Here is a 25,602-nt window from a genome sequence, read left to right on the forward strand (position 1 = left end):
CAGGGTTTAGTTTAGTTGTTTTACATACTTTGTTTACTGTGTACCTTATCCTCATCATTCAAATGAAACCAAAGAAATAAAAAAATTAGCCTGCAGCTGAACAGCAAGAGAAAGGAAGCTACTACTGAAATAAAGGTCTAATGCCAGTGTTGTTTCCTCGGGTGTCCCTTCTCCCCCTATTGCATCCTCTAGATGTCCATTTCTGTAAGTTTTCCCTTCAGAACAAACCTATCATTTTTCACCACAGGATATTTACGACTTCAATCAGTGCCAAATTCAATTGGCTTCTGATCTCATCGCTGGAAGTTATAGATGCAGATATTATTTGCACTGCGGTTAATTATGGAGCAATCAAACTTTGGCTTTTCCACTGTAATTTCCTCTGCCAGCTAATTTAATTAATCACCCCCAGCTCAGCTCTTCCAGCTGCGACCGGCAGGGTCATTAATTAGACATGTGGCGGTAGCTCATAGACCAGTTCCTGTTAAGGGGCTGCTGCCCACTTGATCTCTAAGGGAGCTTTTTCTAAGCAACCAGGCAGGATTAGAGGTGGTTGACACATTTTTGTATCCCCTGTAGAAGGCAAAGCTTTTCCCAAAAGATAAACCAAGAGCAAATAACTTGATTGCTGTGGCTACTGGCTTAGTTTACCAGCATGGCTAATAAAAGTGTAGGGGGTTCACTTCATGCAACACTGGAATCAGTGCACCATTGAGAACATGTGATTATGGGTCTGGTTCCCAATGTTGTGCATCAAACGATCATCCTAGTTTTTTAGTATTTGTTTCTTTTAATCATACAGTTATCACATATGAATGTGTATTGTCCAGGTATTTTGGTACAAAGACTGTCGTATAGCCCAAAGATGGTGCTCAAAGGGTCCATCATCTCTGTTGTGCTGAACCCAAAACAGTTCTCTGAAAGTCCTCCTTGTAGCTGTTTTGGGAGCTGATCTGCTTTCAACAAATGGAAAGTTTTAAATTTCCTGATGCAGAAATGCAAAATGCAGATACAGTTGCAGCTGTAGTTTTGTTTGTGAAATAGCCAGATAAGTCTATGTTGCTTTGATCAAAAACAATTAGGAAAAATGATCTGAAGAGCTTCAAGAACTTACAGAAATGCTAGACAAAACTGCAAAGCGCTACAGAATGGAAATAAGTGCTGAGAAAAGCAAAGACCTCCAAGATCACCAGCAAGCAGTGTTGATATGAAGATTGGCAGTTAACTATTGGAAAGAGTAGCAAGTTTTAAGTATCTGGGAGCCACCTTCACAGAAGACTTAACATCTGAAAAGGAAGTCAAGACCAGAATAGCGATTCCCACCAGCCAACTAACAAAGCTAAAGAAAATCTGAACAAACAGTAATATTACACAGAAGGTAAGGTTACATCTGCTGCATGCTGTGGTCATCGTTAGGATGCTTTATGGCTGCGAGGCATGGATGCTTAATAAGAAATTAGAGAACAGAATTGAGGCTTTTGAAATGCACTGCTTTAAGAGACTGTTGTGTGTCTCGTACATGAAGCATTGTACCAGTGAGTCTGTCAAGCAGCAAATCAGTTGAGAAGTTGAAGCCTACAAACCGTTGTTGGAGGTTCTGCAACAAAGGAAGCTGCAATGGTTTGGACACGTCACATATAGGCCATTAGAACTTTGGATCAGAAATCTTCCAGATTTTCCTGTCTGAAAGGACCTTTCCAATATGGAGTTCTTTTTTTGTCTCTGGTTAGAAACAGACCGGAGGGGCTTTCACCAAGATGCACTTCATATCCCACTTGAGGTCATAAAAATGTCATCCACTTTTCTTACCAAGCCTAAAAATCCAGGAGGAATCACACCCAAGTCACCACAGAGACTGAATGAGAGAGGTTTTTAATTGTTTCTGAAAAGCAAGCTCATTAAAGCAGTATTAATTCTTCACAGAAAATGCTACACCTTCAAGTCTTCAGAGCCATGGTACAAGGATGTACAAGCATTTCAGAGGCAAGTTTCTGCAAACTCCAGTAGACATTAGCAAACTTACTATGCCAAAAGAAATCCATTTTGAAAAACTTTCTTGGCCTCGTAAAGGTAGATAGTCTCTGGGGGAAAAAAATTGTCTTCTGGGAAGACATAACACATGGAAGTTTGTCTGATTCTCAGCACTTGGCAAAAGCATCAGGTTTCCTGGATCACAAATTGACATACTAGGGTACACAACGGGCACCTTTCTTCATATAAATAAGTAACTTGAAATTCAGCTATCACAGCTCTTCATGTAAAAAGAAGTGGGGATGTTAAATGGACTAGCATATAATCTTCAAATAATCCAGTAGAGGAAGAATAGACATATTCTAAATTTGTGGATTATGGGAGACGTTGAAAAGTCAATAATAGTTCCCTTTCTCTCAGCAAGGGACTAAAAAATCCACATTATTTTCCCAGGGGAAAACATCCCAAAGCTAAAGTGGGAGTTTTGCTGTCACAAAACTTGTCAGTAAATTTATATTTGCCTTTCCCCAACTGGTTTAAATGTCGGTTCAGGGCTCTTTCAATCTTCTCAGATCATCCATCTTAGGTTTCAGTAGTGTATCAGAATGCTACTAAAATGGAGATGATAGAAAATAGTTTATGCTCCCAAAGACGTCGTCTAAAAGAATATCTATTATAAATGTTTTTCTGGAATGAGTTTCAGTGCTGGGATGAAGAAAAAGATAACTTCCCACAGTAACCAACTTCACCAACATTTTAGATATTCTACAGCAAAGCCTAAACTTGAGTTTGTGTTTGTTCTGTAAAAATTAGTCACGCTCGGTCTAATCAGCAGATTGCAATCATCCTATGCCACTTCACCCACATACCTCACTAAGTTTTGTTTTATTTGCGCAATAAATATCTTAAATCTTTCTGAAGCTTCTGAATGCTTTCTGTAGAGACTCATCAGAGTCCTGCAGGCATTCATCAACACTTCCAATGAACCACTGCATAAAGTATCCCTCTGCTCCTTATCAGTCAAAACAGTTTACTTATAACTTTCCTTTTGCCTCCCAAAGTAATCAAAATTTGATATTCCACAGATTGCAGAAAATTATCCTTCCCACATTCTGTGCTAATCCATCACGTGAAACAGGCATAATTTGGACATCAGAAGAGCATTAAAGATTTAAATAAGCAAGAGGCAGTCAATGAGCAAACCACTCCAGATGCCAGGGCAAAAAAGTGTTCAGACTCTATAGTTAGATTAATCAAGAATTGCTGTACAGAACCATACAGAGCCACAGGCGCACACATTGTGCTATATAAATACATTTTTTCATAGCGTCCTGTTCTGTCACCGGCTGCAAAAGGAAGTGCTCCAAGGAGATGTGCAAACTAATATTGTGGTCTATAGTATGTACCTTCACAGAGCATGAAGTCAGCCTTCCATACATGGTTTTTTATGAGTTGCACTGTTGATGTACCTTTGGAGAAAGAGTGACACAAGCTATTGTGACCACTTTACATTGGTTTTCAAGATGACTGTCAATCATCTTGTCCCAGTATGCAGGTCTTGGACTTGCTTCAGTACTTCAGAACTGAATGCTAGAAGGGATATAACACCTCACGTTCTGAGGCTTTCAAGCCAGTCTCTAATTATTAACAATTATGAGTGAACAGTTTCTCCCATTTTCCAATCTGCAAGTTTTCTTGTGCTTCCCCCTGGAGCATCTTGTGCTGATTGGTATTGGAGAGCAGATAGTACTCCAGACTGATCACAAATTTGTTCCCTTATGGCAGTTCCTTTGTTTCTTTTCTCTGATAAAATATCCAACCCAGCAGTTTCAAAAAGAAGAAAATGATAGGTAAGGAGAAATTTATTTCTGTAGAATATAGTGTGCCAGTATTGGAACCAGAAAGTGTCTTATGCTTGTGTGTGTATCCACGATAATTTTGATTAAGGCTTCATGAATTCTGTTACAAGGTGAACAAAATTCTGTTGCAGGTTCCAGTTTTCTTTGAAGTAATTTTTCCTTTTATTATCAGTAACTGACCACATGTAATCTTCTTCTTCTTGGCACCGGAATCATGTTTTCCTTTTCAGGAATGACCCCATGTTCAAGCAAAATGGAGTTCTGAAGCAGGACGGTGTCACCCAACTACCACATTCTTTTCTTTAAAAAAAAATGTAATTTAAAGATTTTGAGCCCTTTTTAAAGGGTGAGTGGCAAGAGGAAATTATGAAGACTTGAGACTAATTATCAGTCACTGAAATATCAAATCAAGCTGTCTAGGCCAATATACAGAAGCAACGTGTCACAGGGGCCATGTAGAACGGTTAGATTAGACCCGCCTGAGTGCGATCGTTCTGATCACTGGAAGGTGCTGATTGTAGTTGTCAGTTTTTAGCTGTTATAAGCTTGCCGGTTAAAAGTATACCTTATTCTTTGCCGTATAAAAAAGGTTCCCTAAATCTCTCTTCTATACTCTTCCCCTGCTTAAAAAACACAGCAGCTGACAGTCCGAATGTTTGAAATAATTGGATTCTGCATTCTAATTCATCTGTAAAGTATTCGTTGATTAAATTAGCCTAATAGATATTATTTCTTACATGACTGCATAATTTCATCCTGATTGGATTGCTATGGCACTAACGAGTCCCCCAATTTACTATTGACTTGAGAATCACAGAAGGCTAGAGATAACTATCCTCTTGTTTCACATTCTTTTTCCCAGGCTAAAAGTTAAACTGATTTATACTAAAAGGGCATACTGCTAATGCTCAAGTGCAGTTGTGCAGTGTATTTTATTCTTCAAGACCAGTGTTAGAAGAAAAAAAACATTGTTTTATATAATCTTGAGCCCTCTTCTGTTTACTCCAGTGAGTTGTTCTGAAGCAGAAAGATTAACTGACCATTTAAATTCCTTTGGGGAGAAATTGAAATATTTTTAAATACATTTTATTATCCCATCAAAATAGATTTACGAATTGCAAAGAAGCCTCTTAAGAACAGCACGTATTCAGAAAACTGAAAACGGTCCTTTTATGGATAATGTTTCAAATAAAGTAGTTTTATCCTTTGTTAGTACGTTTTTTCTTTGAGCTGCAATTTGACTTTCCCCATGAATAAAGGAAGGAAACAAAAACAAGCATCAAATTAAAATTCTACAAATCAGATTTTTACAGGGGTAAATCAGAAGTAGGCACCTCGGAATGCTGCTACTTTCAATCTCTCATAAGGAAAATAGAGCATGTGGTTGTATCAGTGGGATCTCATATATGTCCTGTATGAAATTGGACCATCCAAAAAAATTCCAATTCTGGAAATAACTTTATGTTGGGAAGGGGTTAACAGTAAAACCCACTTTCTCCCTGAGCCAGTAGCTGGAAACAGCTGGTGGGTTTTGTATAGCGCCGGTGAACTGAGCAGTAGAAAAAAAAGTTTTGGCAAACACTCAGCCTACCCAAGACAGAAGAGGTGGGTAAACTCAGGAAACTGTTTTCATGAGTAAACGGAGGAAACAAAGGCAGCTCAGCAGGAACAGAAGGGATACCCACTCCTTTTGAATAGTTCCCCTAAAAACAGAGCTGAAAAGGAAGAAGGCCCATTTGCTTCTGGGAATCCAATAAATTGTTTCAGGAAGTGAAAGTCTGTCCACGCTAATGGAGCTGTGATTGACAGTTGGTTCTCATTACGGTGCCCATCAGGGGACAAAGTGAATTCCAACATTATTTAAGAGGTTAAGTAGAAATAAGATGCAGGTGACAGCCCAAGGCTGAGGCATCTTGTGATGTTGTTCTTATGTTTATATGGAGAGACCGCAAAATTTTCTTGCTCCTCCATGGCAAGTAAAATTGAACTTTATCAGAACTAAAATTTAGCTCACCAGATAAAAGGAGCAGGGTGGGGAGCTGTCATTTTTCCTCCACCTGAAAATCCAATTATGAATTTAGGAAAGGTACCTGATTGGCAGTAGTGGTATTCTCTGTCTGCAAAACTGCTAGGACACAGGCTGTGAGAGATGAGCTTCCACATATTGCCCAATTATGAGTCTCAATCTGGATTTTTTGGTTCAGGGATTGCTCTCCCATTTAGCCTTTATCCATTCAGCTCATAGGGGTTCCATTGCTAAAATTGCAGAAGAGGAATCAATATGGATTTGATGTAGGAACTGAACTAAAACTATACTAAGTCATTTCACACAGGCCATTGATCATGAACTAGCAATAACTTAGCCCCAGCATAGGCTGAATATAACTGGATCCAGATCCTCTGGCACAGCAGAATAGAAGCTTGAGGCACCTCTGTTGTGATTTGAAGAAATGAGAGTTTTAATTAAATATAGAAAAGATGACCATATTCACTTTCAGTTGTTAGCATGCTAACAGATAATATTGGCAGTACATACCTCATCATTAAAATGGTCAGGAAGTGGGAAACAGAGGTTGAGTAGCTTTTGTGAGGCAAGAAATTGAAGCAAAGAGAAGGTAGTTTGGAAATGTTGAATAGGCACGTGAACATTGTGTTTCTGCATGAATTATCTGCAATTGAAATACAGTTATGCTGGTATTTAAATCATAATCTTTAGGTGTCAAAGTAAACAGCCCTCTGAAATGAGCAGACTATTTCATGCCTCCTGTGGCTTTTATTTTAACTAGCCTACTAGAGAAAAGTTAATACTGTGTCCATTTATGCTTTCTTTAAGTTTTCATGGCCATCAGGGTTCAAAAAGCTTTATACTCATGACAGTTTGAATTCCAAAGAACAATTGAGGGCAAGAGCTGGATTTGGCAGAATATATTTACATGTACTCTGTGCCATACTGGACCAGTAATTTAGTGGTGAAAATGTCATTCATCCTGCCTGTCCTCTGAGCCATCCAGTCCTTTCTTAATATACTCTGTTGCACTTCGCTGACAAAAATACTGTAATTCTACAATAGCAGTCAAGTTAGGCTTAGTATCTTTTGTGAGCTCTGATAGGATCTCAGACCATGTTATATCACCACAAGTTAAAGTGGAAAATCGTAACAGAATCTGTTTCCATGAAGGAAAATTTGCAATGCAGTTCCTGGAGGCTCCATAGACCTTTGGAGTTGGAGGTAGTTTACGCCACCTCTTTGTTCTGGATGGTGTGGTGCCATGGCCAGGCTATCTCCTTGGTAGGAATTTGATCAGCGGACATACAGGGTCCCCCAAACTTTGTTCAGTGCACCCACAAGTGTACCTGTCAAAGCTGCAAAAAGCTGGTGAGATGCAATAATAACGTACAGTTTTTGTCTGCTAATGGTGCTATTAGCACTTACTCTGGCAGCTGACTAGAGCAAATCATGTAATGTTTAGTTCAATCAGATCACATTTGATCAGCTGCTTTGCACAAATGGCAAGTAATTTTGAAATGAAATATGTAAAGGCCTACATAGCAGTATTAACATCATGTTTGCATGACACACTTGTCAGATTCAGTTCTTAGACTTCTGACGAAAAAGAAGATAATTCAAGGAAAATGTGTGCTGTGTTATACATCCAAGGTGCCTTGCATTGTCCATAAATGAATATGCAATCCATGTCAATGAAATGCCCTTGGGTAGAGTCTTAAGAATTAGAAATGCATGTATCTACCCTGGTTTTGGGAATGATAATGCTGACTAATGTGCACCTATACTGCCTTAAATTACAGCCAAAACCCAAAGGTTTTATGTGGCCCTTTTTTACAGAGGACAGGAGTACACTTTGGAAGGCCATTATGTAATCTAAAATATAACATTTCTTGCATAGGTCTAAGCACAAAGAGGTAATACAGATTGTGGCAAGAGTATAAAATGTACTGAACATGCTCATTCAGGTTTTTTTATTTTTCTTTCTATACTTTTTATTCTTTCGCCTTTTCCAATTGCAGTGCTGTAATAACCCATTGCTGAGTGTCTGCTGCTTTTGTATGTCATAGGGAGGAAGACTGTATTAGCTAAGGGAACTAATATGAATCACTGTATTGATGGAATATTGCATGGTGCATGATTAAATACAGGGATGTAATTTAACCAAGAGATTCACGGATGGCTTGTGAATGACTATGAAACTCCCCAGTATGAAGTAAGTAATAAATCTGGTTCTGTGCAGAATGAATATGATATTGAGAATGATTATTTACCATTTGAAGTACTGGCATGACTGTACACAAGAAGAGAATAACTAGGCACAGGGCATTGGGAAAGGGCTCTTAGAGAAGAAAAAATGCTCACTGCATTGTTTTGCAAGTACATTTGCTGGGTAATACTAATGAGAATTGTGCTTTGAAAATCTGAATGCAGGATTGATTTGTGATGAGATCAGCTCTAAAGAGTACATTTATGGAAGGATAACCTGATTGGTGGCAGTGCCTCTTGAATGGCTGAAGGGGTCTAATTGGCATATAACGCACTATAAATTTATTAGCTTTTGCTGATATCTCATTGGTGAATCCGCTACTGCTAACCACCAGGAAATTACCAATTTTCAGGAGTTAGTCACTCAAGTCGCACTGTCTGGATTTCAGAAAAATATCTACATGGCTGCTATTATAAATCAGGGGTTAGATCTTATACATCAGTAGCCCTCTGAAAATTAGTTTCATGGTGGACTTCCTGAATAGAGTAGAAAGCTGAGTGTTTACTATTAAACTTTTGCCTCTTCCTTAATAGTTCCCTCCCCCTAGTCTGAGTTTTTGACAAAGACCATTAGGAACTAACTAATCAGTTTAAAAGGCCTTAGGTTCTAGCTGCCACAAGGCAACATGCACTTGGTAGGAATTACAATTTTGTGGCAGTTCATGTTCAAGGCTTTGATGTACTTATCGATACATTCAGCCCTGGGGCACATCAGGCAAAAGAGGACATACCCGCTCTCTTATTTCAGGAGCATAATAGAAATATTCAGGAGCAGCTGTAATTATTTCAATTACTCCTCTCTGGTTTTGAGACACACTCAAGTCACAAATTAGAAAATAATATTCACATGTTTCTTCTAATTGGTAACAGATTAGAGGTATTTCATCTTTTTAAATAATTTCCAAATGTGCCCTGAAGAGACTATGCAGGAAAGCAGCAGGAAACAAAAAAGTGTCTTTTGCGCAAACTCTTCTCAGGCAAAGGGCTAAAAATGATCCATTCTGGCAAATATCTTAAATCCCTGTGCATTCTTCTGCATGTGACTGGAGCTTCCAGTCATGTTATTTGGTGCAAGTTACCTATCCTTTTTCTTTTTTTCTGTTAAATTTTCTGCACTTGTTTCCTAGGTACAAATTCTTATCTTTCTGCCACTACATCGCAAAGCTTAAGGCTGCAAAAGTGACTGATGCATTTGAGTGTCTGACCTGAAAGTGACATAAGCATTTGCCTGCTCTATGAAGATCTAGTTGCTTTAGGCTAGGGAAAGACATTCAAAAAACCTGAGCCTGAATCGATTCAATCTTTGCAGGTTAGTCTAACCTGACTAGGCTAAACCAGTTTGTATCCGTACAGACATCCCCTCTGGACTGAAAACATTCAGGCATATTCCTGCAATGGCTTGGGCTAGAAGCTGGGAAGCGGTAGAGCAGCTTTCCCTTTTCTTACTCAGTGCTGAGCTAAGGTGGGTGTGGCCAGGCCTGGCAGGACGTTCTGCTTAGGGAGGGTTTCCCCTGCTCCTCTCCCCCCCCCCAGGAGCCCAGTAGGGATTGTTTATCACCCTTAACTCAGTGTTTATCACGCCATTAAGAAAACAGTGCCTCTCTCCATTAGTTCAAGCTCTTCTTAAACAGCTTTCCCAAGGATGGACATTACCAGCTACCTTTGATTAGCTCCAAAAAGCCCATCTGCCTTATCATCTCCCATGGCCTGGACTGTAGCCAGCATGTGGTCTGCTAGCTAATGCTGAGGTTTCTCCATAAGGCAGAGGGGTGGAGGGAATACTCCCTGCTTACCAGGGAGAAGCCAGGCAGATGCCTGCAGTCTCTGCCAGAGCTCTGGCCAGGGAGCAGAAGGAAGGGGCCTGCACTGTTGAGGAGCAGAGAGCCCTGCCCAGCCCAGAGAGCATGCTGGGATGCTGGGGAGTCTGGTTTATCTTAAACCAGCAAGGGGTCTGGGACAGACATTGCATAAACTGGTTTGACCCAAATCAGTTAAGTCTGATACTACATGCAACCAGATTTATCTCAAACCAGTTTCAGCCATTTCCAAACTGGTTCATGTGCACTGAACATCTGTTCTCTTACAGGTTTAAACCAGTTTCTGACCACTTAAACCAGTTTCTGTGTAATATCTGTCCTTAGCCTTAGTGCCCAATAATGACTGGAAAATGATGTCCAAGGGCACTACCCTAACTTTCAAAGTATGCAACTCACTTGTTCCCCTAGCATCACATTCTTATCTTGTTCCTGGCAGCTTGGTTATATTGATAACACCAGTGCTCTGCTGAAAGACCACTCTGATATGTTGTTACATAGATTTTGAGTTGGACCAAGGCCCACATTCTTGATAGTTTTTCATAAGTAATAAACAAAACTCATTTGAGTGTTGTGCCTCTTTATCAGACATCTAGGATAGTAGTCTCAAAGACTTGGGTCAGGTTTTTATCTGTATTATTTTTACTAAAATCAGTGGGGTTTGCACAGATGTGAAATAGGTAGTCCAATTCAAAGTGAAACACCTTTGTCTATACAGGCATCCTCTTTGTTTAACTTACTGTTAACTTTCCTTATTGGGACTCAGCTGAATTCCATTTTAAAGGCATCTTTGCAAACCCTAACATAGAACTATTGGGCTTTTAGAGCCAGAAAGGCATTTATACGACACCTTCTTTTTTCTTTGGTACCCTTAAAGAAAGTGAATGATGGTCATGGCAGAAACTACAATTACTTTTATTTATTCAAGATTTCATTTTGTTTTCATGTGCTAGAGGAAATGCTAGAGCTGCTTTATGCTTCTAGAAAATGTGGGAATCTGATTATGGCATTTTCACACCAGTGGGGCCTTGTTTCTCAAAAATGCTGAGCATCAACTGTTCATTTCATTTTAACTTGGGTTTTAACCTGTGTAACCTGTTGACTAAATGGAGGGACGACTCCAAGTGATCTAACACGCCAGTTAGAACCAGAGACATGTGATCTAAAACACTGAAGGCGTATAGTAGTATATTAATATTCAGTTTCAGCTCCAGAACCTTGGAGTAAATGGTGATGGAGGCAGAAAAGGTCCACAGTCATGGAGGTGAAAGAGGATGTGGTAGACAAGACAAAGATTGCTACTAAGGGGAGGGTATGGAGAATAGAAAAGACTGAATTGTCAAGGAAGGAGATGGAGAAACAAGGCAAGAATGGCCAAGAGAGAGAGATGGGAAGAAGTCAGTCAAAAAGAGCTGGTGAAAGAAGCAAGAGATGGACGTACCTTGATGCAAGGTGCTGAAAAGGGAAGGGAGGTCTGGTGTCCAGGTGAGGAAAAAGACCTTTCTATGTTACATTATTATAAGATGTTTATAAATTGGATTGATTTTAATGATGTGTTTGTTCTTCATCTCACTAAAACCTCAGCTGTAAATGTCTTTCCTTTGCTACCGACTTTAGCAAAATCAAAACATTTATTTTTAGTTTCTTCTTGCTCTGAAAAAATGCATGTTTTTTTCATAATCTATGGTAAAGTACTGAATTTACTACTGTTTTATTTAGCTTTTTAATTGTGTGTGCATTAACTAGGGTAATCTTTTCGTTTCTTCAAAAAGTGTTTATTTTTTAGAGAAACAAAATGAACACAGTTCCTGTTTTATTTGCATTGATGGAGGTACAGTATTTTAAAAATAATTAAACAATAATAAAAAATAATAATTAAAAAGAAATAATAATTAAAAGTAAAGTAAACAGAATAAGTTTTTGGTTGGTTTGTCGCCCAAATTATTTTATAACAGGTTATGTTAGAACAGGAGGCTAGGACCACCAAGATTTTAAATTTTTCCTGTAAGTTTCTTCATGTACTGCAAGAATACCATTTGGTTTCTGGTCTTTAAACAAAAATTATATTCAAAATTTGTAGCTCAAATCTTGCCTTGTCTTTCCTTTCCCTGTCAATATAAAAACCCATGTACAATCTGCTTTAGGCAAATCCTTGTCTGAGACCTTTTTATTGTATAAATCACAAGTTTATTAGCTCTTGGATAGACCTTGGATTTCCCCCCGTGTTATTTATAAAGCATTGGTGTGCTCATAACTAGGATACTTACCCACTTTATAGCAATATGAGCAGAGGAAAAGCTCCATTTCTCTTCTTTCATCTGTTTATGATGCGATATGTTCCAAAGCAGATCACATCAGCGACTGTTATGGTATCCCTAATGCAGTGTGATAGTCGCATCACAGGAAGAACTGCTGTAAAGTGCATTGCTGATGTACATCCCTGTTATATGCCACATTACACTGGGTCTATGAGAACTTCACTTGGCTACCTCGGTCTGTCTCTCACCTGGCACAGATTTATTGAGATTTATGTATTGAGATATTTGTGCTGCACTTTTTCTAGTATTTAAATATTATACAGGAGCTCTACATAATCATGAGCATGAAAGCAAAAGCCTGATAAATTTGGATGTACTTTAGATTCAAATAGCTAAGCATTTGTTGTATAAACAGCTATAATGATATTTTGATCCCAATTTGCACAAAATTTTCAGTTGCAGCATCCATTCAAAGCAGTCGTTCATCCCTTCTGTGCTTTTAATATGAAAAATTCAGTGTCAGAATAGAAATTATACCATTTTTAAAAGAAAAGAGGAATTGTTACAACTTCTTGAGCCAAATTTAAATAATGCTTGTAGTTTTCTGAAGTGTATTGTTCATATTGGAGAAATTTATCCTTAACTAATAGCAAATGAGTGAGTGAAATGCTCAAAATGAAGTGACGTGTATTAAACAGTAAACTAAAATTTTTAATCAGTCAGTCATAAACTATTGTGTATATTTTGAATTTCATGTTTAGGTTATCTACACAAGTAAGCTAATATAGGCATAATAAAATGCCAAAAGTATATCTTTGTAGTTAATATTTTCTTTATTTCTATACTTTGTCAATCACTCAAGAAACTAAGGTACACTGTGGCTTATAGTTTGTATCTGTATCTAATGTAAGATAACTTGTAACTTCCTTTTTCTTTCTTATTTTTAAGCATTATATTTTTAGTATTCTTGGAAGTTGCCCGATTGGCAACCCTGAAATTGGAATGGTCTATTTAAATGGGTTGTATATAGTTTCATTGCAAACTTCAAATACTGTTGTGAAAAGTGTGCCTCAGGCTCGTTCTCTTGGCAGACTTTAGAAGTAGTAGATTCTTACTGTACATTATATAGGTCCACGGGATCCTAGTGATGACACTGTCAACAAGAAAAACAAGTATATTGTTGTTTTGCCTCAACAGTGTTTTGTTTATGTGTGAACATCTCTCTACAAGAAAATGGACTGAGCCCACCAGCTTTTGCAGGTTTTTTAGGCCGTCAAACAGTGGTTGGAAAGTACCAACTTCTGATTTGACATGGGCTAAATTCAAATAAGTGAATGTTTCTATATCCCAGTGGAAACCCCCATAAACCATTCATCCAGACATTGTATGCTCCTTTTAAAATCATAGGGTTGGAAGGGACCTCAAGGGCTATCTAGTCCAAAGCCCCCTAAACAGATGCAGAAATATTATGCCTTAGCTATCTCTTGCAAAAGCTTATCCAGGCTCCTCTTGAGACTCTTACAACATTTTTCCCTAAGTTGGATATAGAGAAATCTGACAGTTTCCCTTTATTATTCCTCTCTTTGCAGACTTTGATGGTAATCTCTTAAAATATGTATAGTACACATATTATAGTACACATATGTATAGTACACATATATGTATGGTACATGCTAGGGTTTGAGGCTTTGAGACAAACCACAGAAAAAAAACAAGCTTTTGCTAGTCTGCAGCTTTTTTTTGCTTCGTAGTTCACATGTGAATAAAAACATGGTTAGTTTTTTAACAAGAAAAGACTGGGTAACAGGCTTGTAGGATTTGTAGTTGCCACAATTAGATTTCTTTATTTTCAGTAAATTGAGTGTTTTCTTAATGTCCGCAGTGTTCTCTCTGCAAAGCGTATTGTGGAGTTTTTATTTAATCACCGACAGAGTAATCCTCTGATGTGATGTCTTACCAAGTGTGCCTTAAAAACTATTTGATTTAGTGGTATGTTCTGCAATGAAAATGTTACATTTACTGCTGCTTTATACGATGTATCAGAGTCCACAATTGCAGTATATTTACCCAAGTCAATTCACGTCAGTAAACTTCAATGTGCTGGTCTGGCCAGTAATTATTGTTATATGGTTGTAAATCCAGCAGGTGTCTCGCACCTGAGGGGATGGTTCAGGGGTTTTTTGTAGCATCACTGAAAGCAAAACTAGAAGCATAGGAAATGCTGTTAGTTGAAAGCGATGTTATTTGGGTACTGAGGAAGTGGCAGAAGCAGGGAGCAGAGAAGGGGTGCTGGAGTTTTTATTGCATCAAAAGGATGGGTGTTAAATATTGATAGGTGATTTTCAGTAGGTGACCAATTCGATAGGTAAATTCAAACCAGGCTGCAAGTATTAGAAATCTGCAACTAGTGAGCTGTAGAAATTAACACAAATTGTTAATGATAACACTGAAGTACTAGGAGTGGCAGTGGTGTTAAGTGATAGGAAAGCATTCATATCTTTGGACCACTAAATAAACTTTTGTGACTGACACTTTATTGGTTGGATGACAGGTGAAACATGAAAAATACCTCTTTGCCTTTGTAGAACCACCGTTTTGTGTAAGCACGTGCAGACATATATGGACACATCCACACATGCAGGCACATGTGCTTGCAGCAGCTCACATAGCAGAGGCCCAAATTGGTGCTGGAGATTTGTGCCTCGGCACACATGCCTGAACATGCACTTTGGTACGGGGCAAATTGTGCCACTTGCACTAAACTGGCCCAGCTCAGCTCCTCCCAGATCTGCAGCCAGCGGGAGCTAGAGGCTGGGGCCAGTGCAGGTGCAAAGGTGCTGGCCCCAGCAGTATAAAAACCTGCCCAGGCAAGCAGGTCCGGTCTGTTTGCCCTCAGGAGCTTCTGAGGTCCAGGCAGTTGTTATCTGGACACACTACCCCTTGTGCCAGCTAGACTGCTGAAGCAGCCCTAATCTAGAGTGATCCCTGCACCCTCTACCCACTGCAGCAGTCTGGCTGTGGGGTCTGCTGCCTGGCTGTGACCTGCTGCCACATGCGACAGCATCCTCCCCCTTGGACCTGTGGCCCCATGTCTGCATGCCTGCCAGACCCAGGCGGGGACCACACGGCTGCCTGGGCTGTGGTATGGGCAATGCAGCAGAGCCTCCTGCACCTCTGGGCCACCTGTCAGTGGGCTGTGGCTGCACAGTTGACCTTTGGGCCAAATGAAGCAGCATGCTGGAGCAGCAGTCACGGGGGAGCCATAGAGAAGTTCTGGCCAGAGCATCTCTCTGGAGGACCCAGCCTCCGGTTGCTTCACAGCATGCTCCAGGAGCATGCCCTGTGCTGATTTTTTCCAACGTGTTATTTTTTCACATTGGGATTTCCTGGTATCAAATTTAGCGTTCGCACTGCAAATACACAGTGCAGAGAACATTTTTTTCTTTCCCAGAATGCCTCTTGCAGCATCTCAACCTGCTTTGCAACAGGCACATGCTCGCTTGTATGGACAGGACCCATATGTGTAAAATATGGGTCATTTCCATCTGCAAACAGGCTGGTTATTGATGCAAAAGAGACCCATATTCAAGTTTAACATGAAATGAGAATAAATTTGAATTTGGAGCAGTTGTGCAACATTCAATTATGAGCATCACACCTCTATTTTCTAGTAAACAAAGCTGCAGCTTTGATGAAACTAGAACTTCAATTCCATGCAAATGGTCTCCTTGTGAAGAGAGAATGATAGAAACATAACCATGCAAATTTACCTGTGCTGATGGGCTGTCAGAGCACAGGTCTGGAGTTGTACACCAAGCTTGTGTGTGTTATTGACCCAGTATATTTGCATGTCATACTGTCCACAGCTTTTCTAGATGACCTTACTTCATCTGCCTGCCATGTTTAACTATAACGTGTAAGATGTAATAAGCTTAATAGGTTGACTTTATTTAATTATTAATGATTCTTTTCTGTCCTTACAGCTCATAAAACACCCTGCAAGTTGGCAAAACACTTCAGGTATTGATCAGGAGCCACTGAGGTATTTATTTCCTCTTGGCCCTGGTGCACATAAATCCTTGTCCTGTAACTCCCTTTCTCAGCATGCGGGATTTACAGTGGCCAGTTTTGTAAAAGCTTTCCGTAATTAAGGAATAAATACCCATCAGTCTTTGTTTGCTGTCTGCAGCCTCCTTGTTTGCCAGGGACCTGTATTCCTAGTGGGCCTGTGCGCCTTTCCCCTTAGCAACGCAGCCTAGGAGAGAAGGCATGCATGTTAGGAAGCAGTCAACTGCTAAGCACTTACTTTGCAATAGAGTGGGGTCTTCTCCTGCAGAGAGAGGAAGCCCCCTCTGTTTTCTCAGCATATTGTTCCCAACTCCTGTTCCATGCCTCTCCTCCCAGTTCCTGCTTTGCTTGAGGCAGGAAGACACTTTGGAAATTCCTTGCTGCTAGCTCTTTCTTCTCACCCTCTCTTCTCCCCTCCCTTCTAGTCACAATTAAAAATATTGTGAATCTCTCTCACCTTTTCCATTCTCCCTCTCCCACCCCAAACAAATGTCTCTGTTCCATTGCTTTTCCCTACCAAAAACACCATGTTGAATATTCCAACAAAACAAAGGGGGGACAAGTTATTGAATACTGAAAGGCATCATCTCGAACAGCTTTGTTAGAAGAAAACCTGCAGCATAATCAGAAGCCAGGCTCTCTGATGATGAGGTTACGGCACTGATTGTCTGACGCATGCTCTCTGCATCACTAAATCACTGAGTCATTGACACATCCTGGGACGCTACAGGAGATGCATTTAAAGCCAGTTTTGGGGTATTGTAGGGGTTGGGTTAATATCATTTTCTTGAAACAGACCCATTAACCTTGTCAGCTCCCGATGGGATAGCAAGTGGGGCACGTCTGTGGCTGAGCTAGCCGGATAACTGCCACATTAAATGTTAGTATGCTGGTTGTATTAAATGTACAGCCATTAAGTGGTAAAACAGTGAGGTTTGAGTATATGAGATGTTCAGAGTCTGGAAGCTTTCCTAGAGAAAGCATTTCTTGTGTCAATAGATCGTTCATCATTTAAGTGCTTTGTTTTGGATATTTTGAAATATATCAGATTAAATAAAAATTGAAATGTTGCTTCTGGAAACTCCTTTGTGTTTGGCTAATCTGTGAAACAGGTATGAAAAGAATTTATTCCTCCACTGTTGAAGTTTCATGTTGAAATGTCATGCGTCTTCTCGTACATGGTCTGACTAAACAACAAGTTGTAAATTCCTGTAGTTACATTGTTCCTAATGCCAAAGTGAATGTGGTTTTTTTCTCACCTTGCTTTCCTGTTTCTCTTCTTAATACATTTGTCCATTTGAAGAGGGAGAATGAGGCTGGAGGTGGAAGAGAACAGTAGGGAGGAAGAGTAGGAAGAGCCAAAATAAAATCAACAATGCTCAGCTCCAACCTGTATCTGTGTTAGGTGTACACCTATGCATTCCTCATTGAAAAAGGAGAGTTAAACGATGAAAAGGGTAGAGTAGAAAAGGGTCTGAGTTACACTGGACATGGACTCTAAAATGTGTAGCTTCTGCTCTAACGTGAAAGCACAGACTACATCCTAGTTTGTGAAGCAAAATAATTGTGTCAAAAGCAAATCTGCTGTTTGTATCCCTTCATCCTATCGGCTCTGTCCTCCCTCTTTACATTTCCTCATTTTGCTTCCAGCTAATAGTGATGGGATATGGCTGACAGAGTAATTTCAATAATAGGTCACTATCTTGAGAAGCAAGCAATTAATTAGATCAAAATAAACTGAGGGTTGGAGTTTTGTTCTATTTCTAATAAACTTCAACCCACATATGGTACCAAAGTCCTGGCTGTGTTTAATTATCAGACTAAAATGACTTCAAGTTCAGTGAGAATATGGTAACACCTACTAAAGTCAAGAAAACGATGGCACTTGTTGGTCAGGGCTCAGTGGTTCTGCACTTTTCCTAGCACGGTGAAGACAGCACAATGATGATTATTCCTTGTCTCTGGCCTTTGTGTAAACAGTGAAGCTTTATTTGTCAGGAACCTAGGTTCCAGTATATTGGTATTCGCTTTTAAAAGGTGAAAAGCTCAAGCATTGCCTTATCTGGTTTCTAGAACGCTTCTGCTTGTTTGTAAGTTCATCTAGTAATTTGCAGTTGATTATTAATTCTCCCCATGTACGTATGTTCAAAAATAAAAACGACTGCAAGTAAAAAGGTTGTGTTTTGAACCAGCAAGGTCATTGAAGAAAATCTGTATCCTTAATCAATGTATACAGGAAGAGCAAACATGCATTCTCCTGGGCCAGGCAAGCTAGAAAAGATCCAAACATATCATGCTGTAAGATCTCCAGTGAGGTGGCCTTAGCCTGCTCTCTGATCCAGAGAAAAGGATGTTAATGAATTTTGGAAGTCACAGTAACCAAGGAAGGTAATCATGGTTAGGATACGGTTTTTCACATGCAAGGGTGGCTACAACTGGGGGTACCTAACAAAGAAGAGGTTGCCCGGAGAAGGGGCTAATAGGGTGCCAAATGGGGCTAGGAGGAAGAAAATATTTACCAGCAGGTGTTCAGCTGCACATTTCTTTTATTTTTAGGGATTGGTTCAGTGTCTTTTTCTGATTAGTTGCTCTTTCTCTCATTTCCTCTCACTCTTATTCAGTTGATTTATTTAAAGGTATGTCAGCAGAGGCTGAAATGAAGCACTGTACCTCCTCTTTCTGCTTATTGCTGACCGCTCCAATAATTCATTTTTTAGCTCATTAGCTAACAGGGGATGTGAACAGTGGTCCTCCAGGGTATTGGAATGAGGTTAAGTGATCTACTGCTGACAACTCTGCTCTTGGACTGGCCTTTCCTTTGGGAAAATGAAAGCTCAACCAAGACAAGCTGTGGATCCCAGTACTGAAATTGTGACATCAGAGAAACAATTGTAGTCATTATGTCCTAGTGGCATGATTTCTGGGGTGAACAAGGTGCAGTGAGCCAAAATGTCTCCAAGAAAAATCCCCAGAACTTTCCACAGAAAATTAAATCATTCCTACCAAATATGAAAGAAGATGTAGTACGAGGAACGCAAGAGAGGATGTCAATGAGACTTCCTGGATTTTTTTTACTCAAGACAAATAATTCCAAATTTTGAATGCTTTGAGAGCAGGTTGCCCATCTCCCAGCTATCCGTGAAGTGATTAAGGATAGTTTACTATACAAAAGTCTAAATTAAGTATGTTTCGTGTGTCCCACTTAGAACACTTGTGTTTTGAATCCCATTTGACATTGGGTATCAGAAATAGTCTGTGCCAGGGTGTCCTATACTCTGTGTGTGTGTGTTTGGATTTATTGGATTTATTTACTTTCTGATAAAAATTGTGAGTGGAATTTTAGGAATACTTGATCAGGCAGGTCATTCATACGTGATGGTATTAAAGCTTCAGACACTGATCAGGAATGTACTAAGAAGACATTGCATATCTATATGTGTAATGGGTTGTAGATGAACACTGTCCAGTATACTCTCCCATAACTGCAGGGTCTGGAATTGTTTTTAAATATAAATTATTCTCTCACATTAGAAACTATCATTGAAATTGCAGTATCTAAGGTTATACCTTCCACTGGAGGCTGTCAGGGTTCCTTAAAAACTAGTACTGCTGCTCATATTGAGCAGAACTGCACTCCACACATACTCGCATGGGACTGTTCATTCATGGAAGGGGCCTAATTAATTAAGCACTCATAGCACATAGGTGTTGCACCTATTTTATACATGGGAAAATTGAGGTGCAATAAAACAGCAAGCTAATGGCATGGTGCATCATGTCTTCTGTAAAATGCAGAACCCTCCCCCGATTAGGCAGGGACTCTAGAGTACTTATTGAATGTTTTGGGTGACAAATAACTCTTCAGCTCTGCAGCAAATGTTGAGTTTATACTGAATCTTGATCACATAATTGTGCGAGACAAACAGAAGGTGCTATCTTCTTATGCAGCAATATAAATCTTTTGACAAGAGGATGGGTAGTATCCTTTTCCTCTTGCCTTCTCTCCTGAGCCCATGGGAGAAATAGAAGTGATGGGCTGCTCTCCCTCTCAGAATTAATAAGTTTGTGTTCTGCTTTTTGTCTGTGTGTTTTGTTTTCCCTTCTGAATAAACCTTTTGATGCATCAAGATAATGTGGGTAGGGCTTGGGCATTTTGTGACTCTCACATGTTTCCCAAAGATAGCAGGATTCCCGTCTTTGCATCATTCTCACCCAGCAGCATTGTTCTCTTTACTGTGTGTAAGAAACATATATTTAAATGATTCCTCATTCCTCGTCTTTCAGAATGTATGTAAATTTATGTCAATGAATTTGTAAAACCAGGGTAGCCGAGTGATCTGAAGGTTTTCACCTGAACTTGCAGTATTTAGTGTTGCTTCCATACAGTGCACATGCAGTCACATTTTATGACTTAGGCTGAAATGATGCTCACCCCCTCCACCCCCCAAGGATCTTGTTCTCATATCCAGCTTGTGAGTGGAATAGACAGTTTTTCTTAAACTCTGAAAGCAACTCCTATTCACCCTGGTTACCACAGCTGGTGTCATGACTGTGATTAGAAATGCAAGTAACCAATTTCAGGGAAGATGGGGGGAAGAATAGAGTTGATCTGTATTCTGTGATCTTCCGGTCCACATAACTAATATTTTACAAGTGTATTGTTCAGCAGACCGAGGTAGAAGCAGGTTTTTTATAATAATGGTCTCCTTCAGAAAGAATGCATGCACTTTTTTCCATAGTGGAACTGTTAAGATCCATCAAATTCTTTTGTCCTGCCCAGTTTGTAAGTGTAAATTATGTGTTTATAAAATAATTTGTCATTATACTCCATTTCATTTTTAATAAATACAAAGCATACTTCAAATGCGCCTTACCAAAGCCTGCGCCTTCTTACTTTGTTGGCTTGATGATGTACTAGCTTGGGATAAATGAAAGCTATACAACATCCTCTGATTTTGGGAAAGCACTTAAAATACAGAAATGGCATCTTGGAGCCCATTTTAAGCAACTGCAGCCCTCTCAGACCACTCTTTCTCTGCATGTTTAGTTATTTTTTAACATAGCAGCACAAGTTAAAACTTGGAATATTAATCCTTCCTGTGAATGTCCTCATTCTTGTCACTTTGTCTCACAACCTAAACATTATTTACAAGCATTTTTCCTTAATTCTGAGCATTTTAAAATATCCTGTATTTCAAGTATCAGACTCAAAGGCAATGTTTCAGCATTCAGAACAGTGTCAGTATTTAGATGTAGTAGCTATTCAGAGCTTTGAGCATGCCCATTTTTCTCATACACTGAAAACTCGTACTTTTCTTTAGACAGGAAAAATACTGCATATTGATAGGGTAAATTAATATTCGTGTTGCAAAACTCATGCTTTTGGAGGCTTTGAATGAAAAGTGTCTAGGGAGGTCAAAGTAAGGTCACTCCACATGTACCAGGAAGTGGTGCAAAACTAATCCAGATTTGCTGTTGGAAGTATCTGTTTACATAAGTATTTAAAAACAGATTAGGGCTAACCTGACACTAGATTACTAGAAGTAGTATAAACACTACTGAAAGGCATAAACAGAGCTTTTCTTTTTCCCGCTGGAGGAAAAAATGTCAGCAGTAATGAGTTTCCTTGCTAGATATTGTATGCGGTGTCCACAGGTAGGCAGATTTCCATTTAGATACCTGTTCTGTTGGCCAGGAGCACCTACAAATGGGAATTTACCTGTGAGAGGATCGCCCAGAGGACATTACGGAGTTCTAGGGGTGGGGGTTATAAATGAAAGACTCAACCAATGGCAGAGTAATCTGCTGTCCTATGATATAACAGTATTTTAGGACACTTTTTCCACTTACTTGTCCCAGCAAAAGAAGCCATTTTTCAAATTTTTTGTTTTCCATTTAAAAAAAACTCCTAAACTTCTTTCCCTTAGTGAAACTTAACTGTCCTGTCACTGTTCACTGATAGTGTTCTGGTGAGAGAGAGCGAGATCATGAATGACTTCAGTGCTATCACCGTGCATGTCTAAGTATAATTCAGGAAACACCAATATATATTCTCCCTGATCTGGATCCTTTCGACTGCTTTAGTCCTGGGCACCTCCTGAGTAAAGATTGTAAGTGGTATGGTTAAGTAATATGGCTACATCTGCCATGATTTATGACCCAATGCACTCTTGAAGTAAAAGGCTATTACATATAGTCAGTATGTAACTTAGATCTCTAGTCCCTTATGATTGTGGAGAAATGTGAATGTACACGGCCCAGAACAGTTGGATGTTTACCCATGACTGGGACTCCTAGGCACAGTGACAGTACAAATAAATAATAGTGTTGCAAGTTTCAAGTTTAAAGGAAATGTTTCTGTGTCAGGTCTTTTGCTAAAATTTGCAAGAAAAATAATTTCTGCCAACCAGCTTCCATATGTCACTGTGTCTTGTAATGACCTTGTATGCTATTAGTCAAAGACAGTGGTCCCAGTTTTGAAGGTTGTATTTCCTTTTCCTTCTCTAGGGAAGAAAAAGAACGCTGGATACGTGCTAAATATGAGCAGAAGCTTTTCCTTGCCCCTCTGCAGTGCTTGGAGCTTTCCCTAGGCCAGCACCTGCTGCGAGCTACAGCTGAGGAAGACTTGCGGACCGTCATCCTGCTCCTGGCCCATGGCACGCGGGAAGAAGTAAATGAGACGTGTGGAGATGGAGATGGGCGTACTGCCCTGCACTTGGCGTGCAGGAAAGGAAATGTCGTGCTTGTACAGCTCTTAATTTGGGTGAGTATCTCCCTTGTGATGTTAGGTACACAGTTCTGAATTACTTCTCACTTGTTCCTATTTAGCAAAACTTTTTTTTTTCCAGTAAGGTCTTCCAAAGTATTGCTGCCAGCATATTTCAGAAGTCTGCTAAAGTTGTTCTTTATTTTCCTTAGTCTACATGTTCCTATTATAAGCTTTCAGAGCGGCCTTGACGAAAATATGTCTCTCTTTTTACTTCAGTGTGATAGAAACTAGGTGATGTGCAGGAGACAGGGAGGGATAAGTGCTCTAGCTCTAGAATAGCCATACAAAATGCATTTATAAAGAGATTGTTACAGGCAGCATGTGAAGATGTTCTGGAAGAAAGCTGATCTTCTGTAAACCCACAAAATAAGAAAATAAGGGCTGTGTCATGCATTCTGTCTTCTGTGTATTTTTCTCTTCCTCCCCTCTTTCCCCCCAACCCCCAGCCTCCACTTAAACTCAGATATAGCTCTTCCATTTTCATTCCCTCCATGCTAATACTGTGTTAGCAGCAGGGTCTCAAGTGACATCTCTTCTTTCTGCAGTATGGTGTGGATGTTATGGCCCGCGATGCCCATGGAAACACAGCATTAGCCTACGCCAGACAAGCCACAAGCCAGGAATGCATTGATGTTCTCCTGCAGTACGGTTGTCCTGATGAGCGTTTTGTCCTTATGGCTACACCCAATTTGTCCAGGAAGAACAATAACAGGAACAACAGCAGTGGAAGAATGCCCACCATCATCTGAGGAACTTGGGTATTTTTCAGTGACCTAAATAGTGTCTGCAGCCTCATAGCTCCATTTCTTTCACAGCTCTGACCTGTGTCAGAGTCTTATAACTTTCCTTTCCCTTTTTCCCCTCTATCCCTGTCCCATCTAAACCAAACAAGCAAACAAAAAGCATATGTGGACAGTGCGAAGGGATGAGAAGGAGAAAAGGGGGCTGCAGAAACCGTTAGTTTAAAAAAAAATGTCTAGAATGATGAAAAGGGAGGTGAGAGAGAGTTTGGTCTTGGGTTCTCTAATCATAGCACATGATATTGGACCATTTTACTGGCTGTCTCCAGCCATAGGCTGTACGAGTGTTGAAGGAGGGGGTAGAGGGAGAAGAAAGGAGGAAGAAGAAAAGAAAGAAAAAACGGTAACTTTTCTTAAATGACAGTTAAGCACATCAGTACATTTCACCTCTACCAAACGGAACACTTGGATTTCATTCTCTTCTCTGAAGAGCTTGACGGCATAAATCAGAAGCAAGCACAGAGTTTGTCAGGTTTGAAGCTCCTATGATGGTATGTGTCAAATCAGTTGTAGCTAATCTGTCCAGGGAGAATACTGGCTTCATTACACTTGTATAGTTGAGTTCTTCCAGCATTACCGCTGTTTAATAGAACATGATTAGTCATCACGGAGAAAAAAGCATATTAGCTGAGGAGGTAGTTACATGGCACGCTTCGGTGATTGCTTGGATGTGATTGCAATATTCTTAGAAGCATCATATTATCTCAGACATGTTCTTTCAAGCCCTTGGAGCCCTCCTTTCTAAATTCACTGTCATAATTTAGTATCTGTTTAATTTTTCAGTCCAAAGAGAGGAAATCAGTTGCTGAGTGTTATTTGACTGCAGTCTCCTTAGTGTAAAAACAAAATGGAAAAAATAAATAAGGGTAACTATGAAACACAAAAAGGAATAATGAATACTGCTAAGGAAAAACATTTCAAGTACATTTAGTAAAATAAATGCATAAAAGGCTAATATTTTTTCAGCCACGAGACACATGTCATTTTGCCACGGTAAATGTCTTGCGTTTTTGGTCACTCCTGTGATGCATTGCCTAAGTTATACAGATTTTTGTATTGTGTCGTTAGATTATATGTATGTAAAATCTATTTGAATAAAAAAATTCATAAATATGCATTGATTTTTGTACAGACAAATGACACCTCTGTTAATTTATAAACTGTAATGGATGTGTACTAAATAATGTGCAACTAGCTAGGATCTGTGGGTTACAGATCATTGTACATTGAAAATATTTCCAGCAGTGAACTAGATTTCCATTTGTTTGATGCAAGTCTTTTGAAGATCATATCGAAATGAGATGATGGCATATTTGGCATACAAAAAAGGCATACTGAGATCTTTTAGAAGGGAAAGGAGGATGTCTGTCAGCAGCATAAGCATATTTTACTTTAGACACCATGAAGCTTTCATAGATCAAGACAAAAAGCCATAGCCTGGGTCCATGAAGATCTGACTTGTCTCATATCAGAATTGATGTCCTTCTCCAGGCTGGGCATGGCATGGCTCTTTTGACTCTGAACTTGGCTGTTTTGTTTCACATAAATGACTTACAGAAGGAGTTTGGACAGTTGATTCAGGCTCTCATTTTTAATACGTGATTTATTTTTGTGGTATCACCAGACTGATGCTGGCTTTTGCCACCTTCTAAAAACTCAGATTTTGGCATAGATAAGCAAATGGCAAGGTTTCTGGGGAAAGCAAGTGATTTTTAAATGGCATATGGCAATATGAGGATGGGGGGAAGCTATATTGCGGAGAACATTGAAATCTGAGCTGAATTAGATGG

The 25,602-nt window shown here is 39.6% G+C and overlaps 1 protein-coding gene across 6 annotated transcripts in view; it reads left to right on the plus strand.

Moving 5' to 3' along the window:
* The window catches only part of AGAP1 (ArfGAP with GTPase domain, ankyrin repeat and PH domain 1), a 561,813-nt gene extending 536,886 nt beyond the window's left edge, over positions 1–24,927 (plus strand). For all 6 annotated transcript variants that reach the window (XM_090044999.1, XM_090045000.1, XM_090044994.1 and 3 more), the window contains 2 exons: positions 22,751–23,006; positions 23,558–24,927. In XM_090044999.1, the coding sequence (XP_089901125.1) occupies positions 22,751–23,006; positions 23,558–23,761 (460 nt within the window). In that variant the 3' untranslated portion in view covers positions 23,762–24,927. The remainder of the gene's footprint in view (positions 1–22,750; positions 23,007–23,557) is intronic.
* The last annotated feature ends 675 nt before the right edge of the window (positions 24,928–25,602 follow it).

Source organism: Crocodylus siamensis, chromosome 4 (assembly GCF_052110815.1).
Source record: "Crocodylus siamensis isolate JL-2025a chromosome 4, ASM5211081v1, whole genome shotgun sequence".
NCBI classification, from domain to species: domain Eukaryota; kingdom Metazoa; phylum Chordata; order Crocodylia; family Crocodylidae; genus Crocodylus; species Crocodylus siamensis.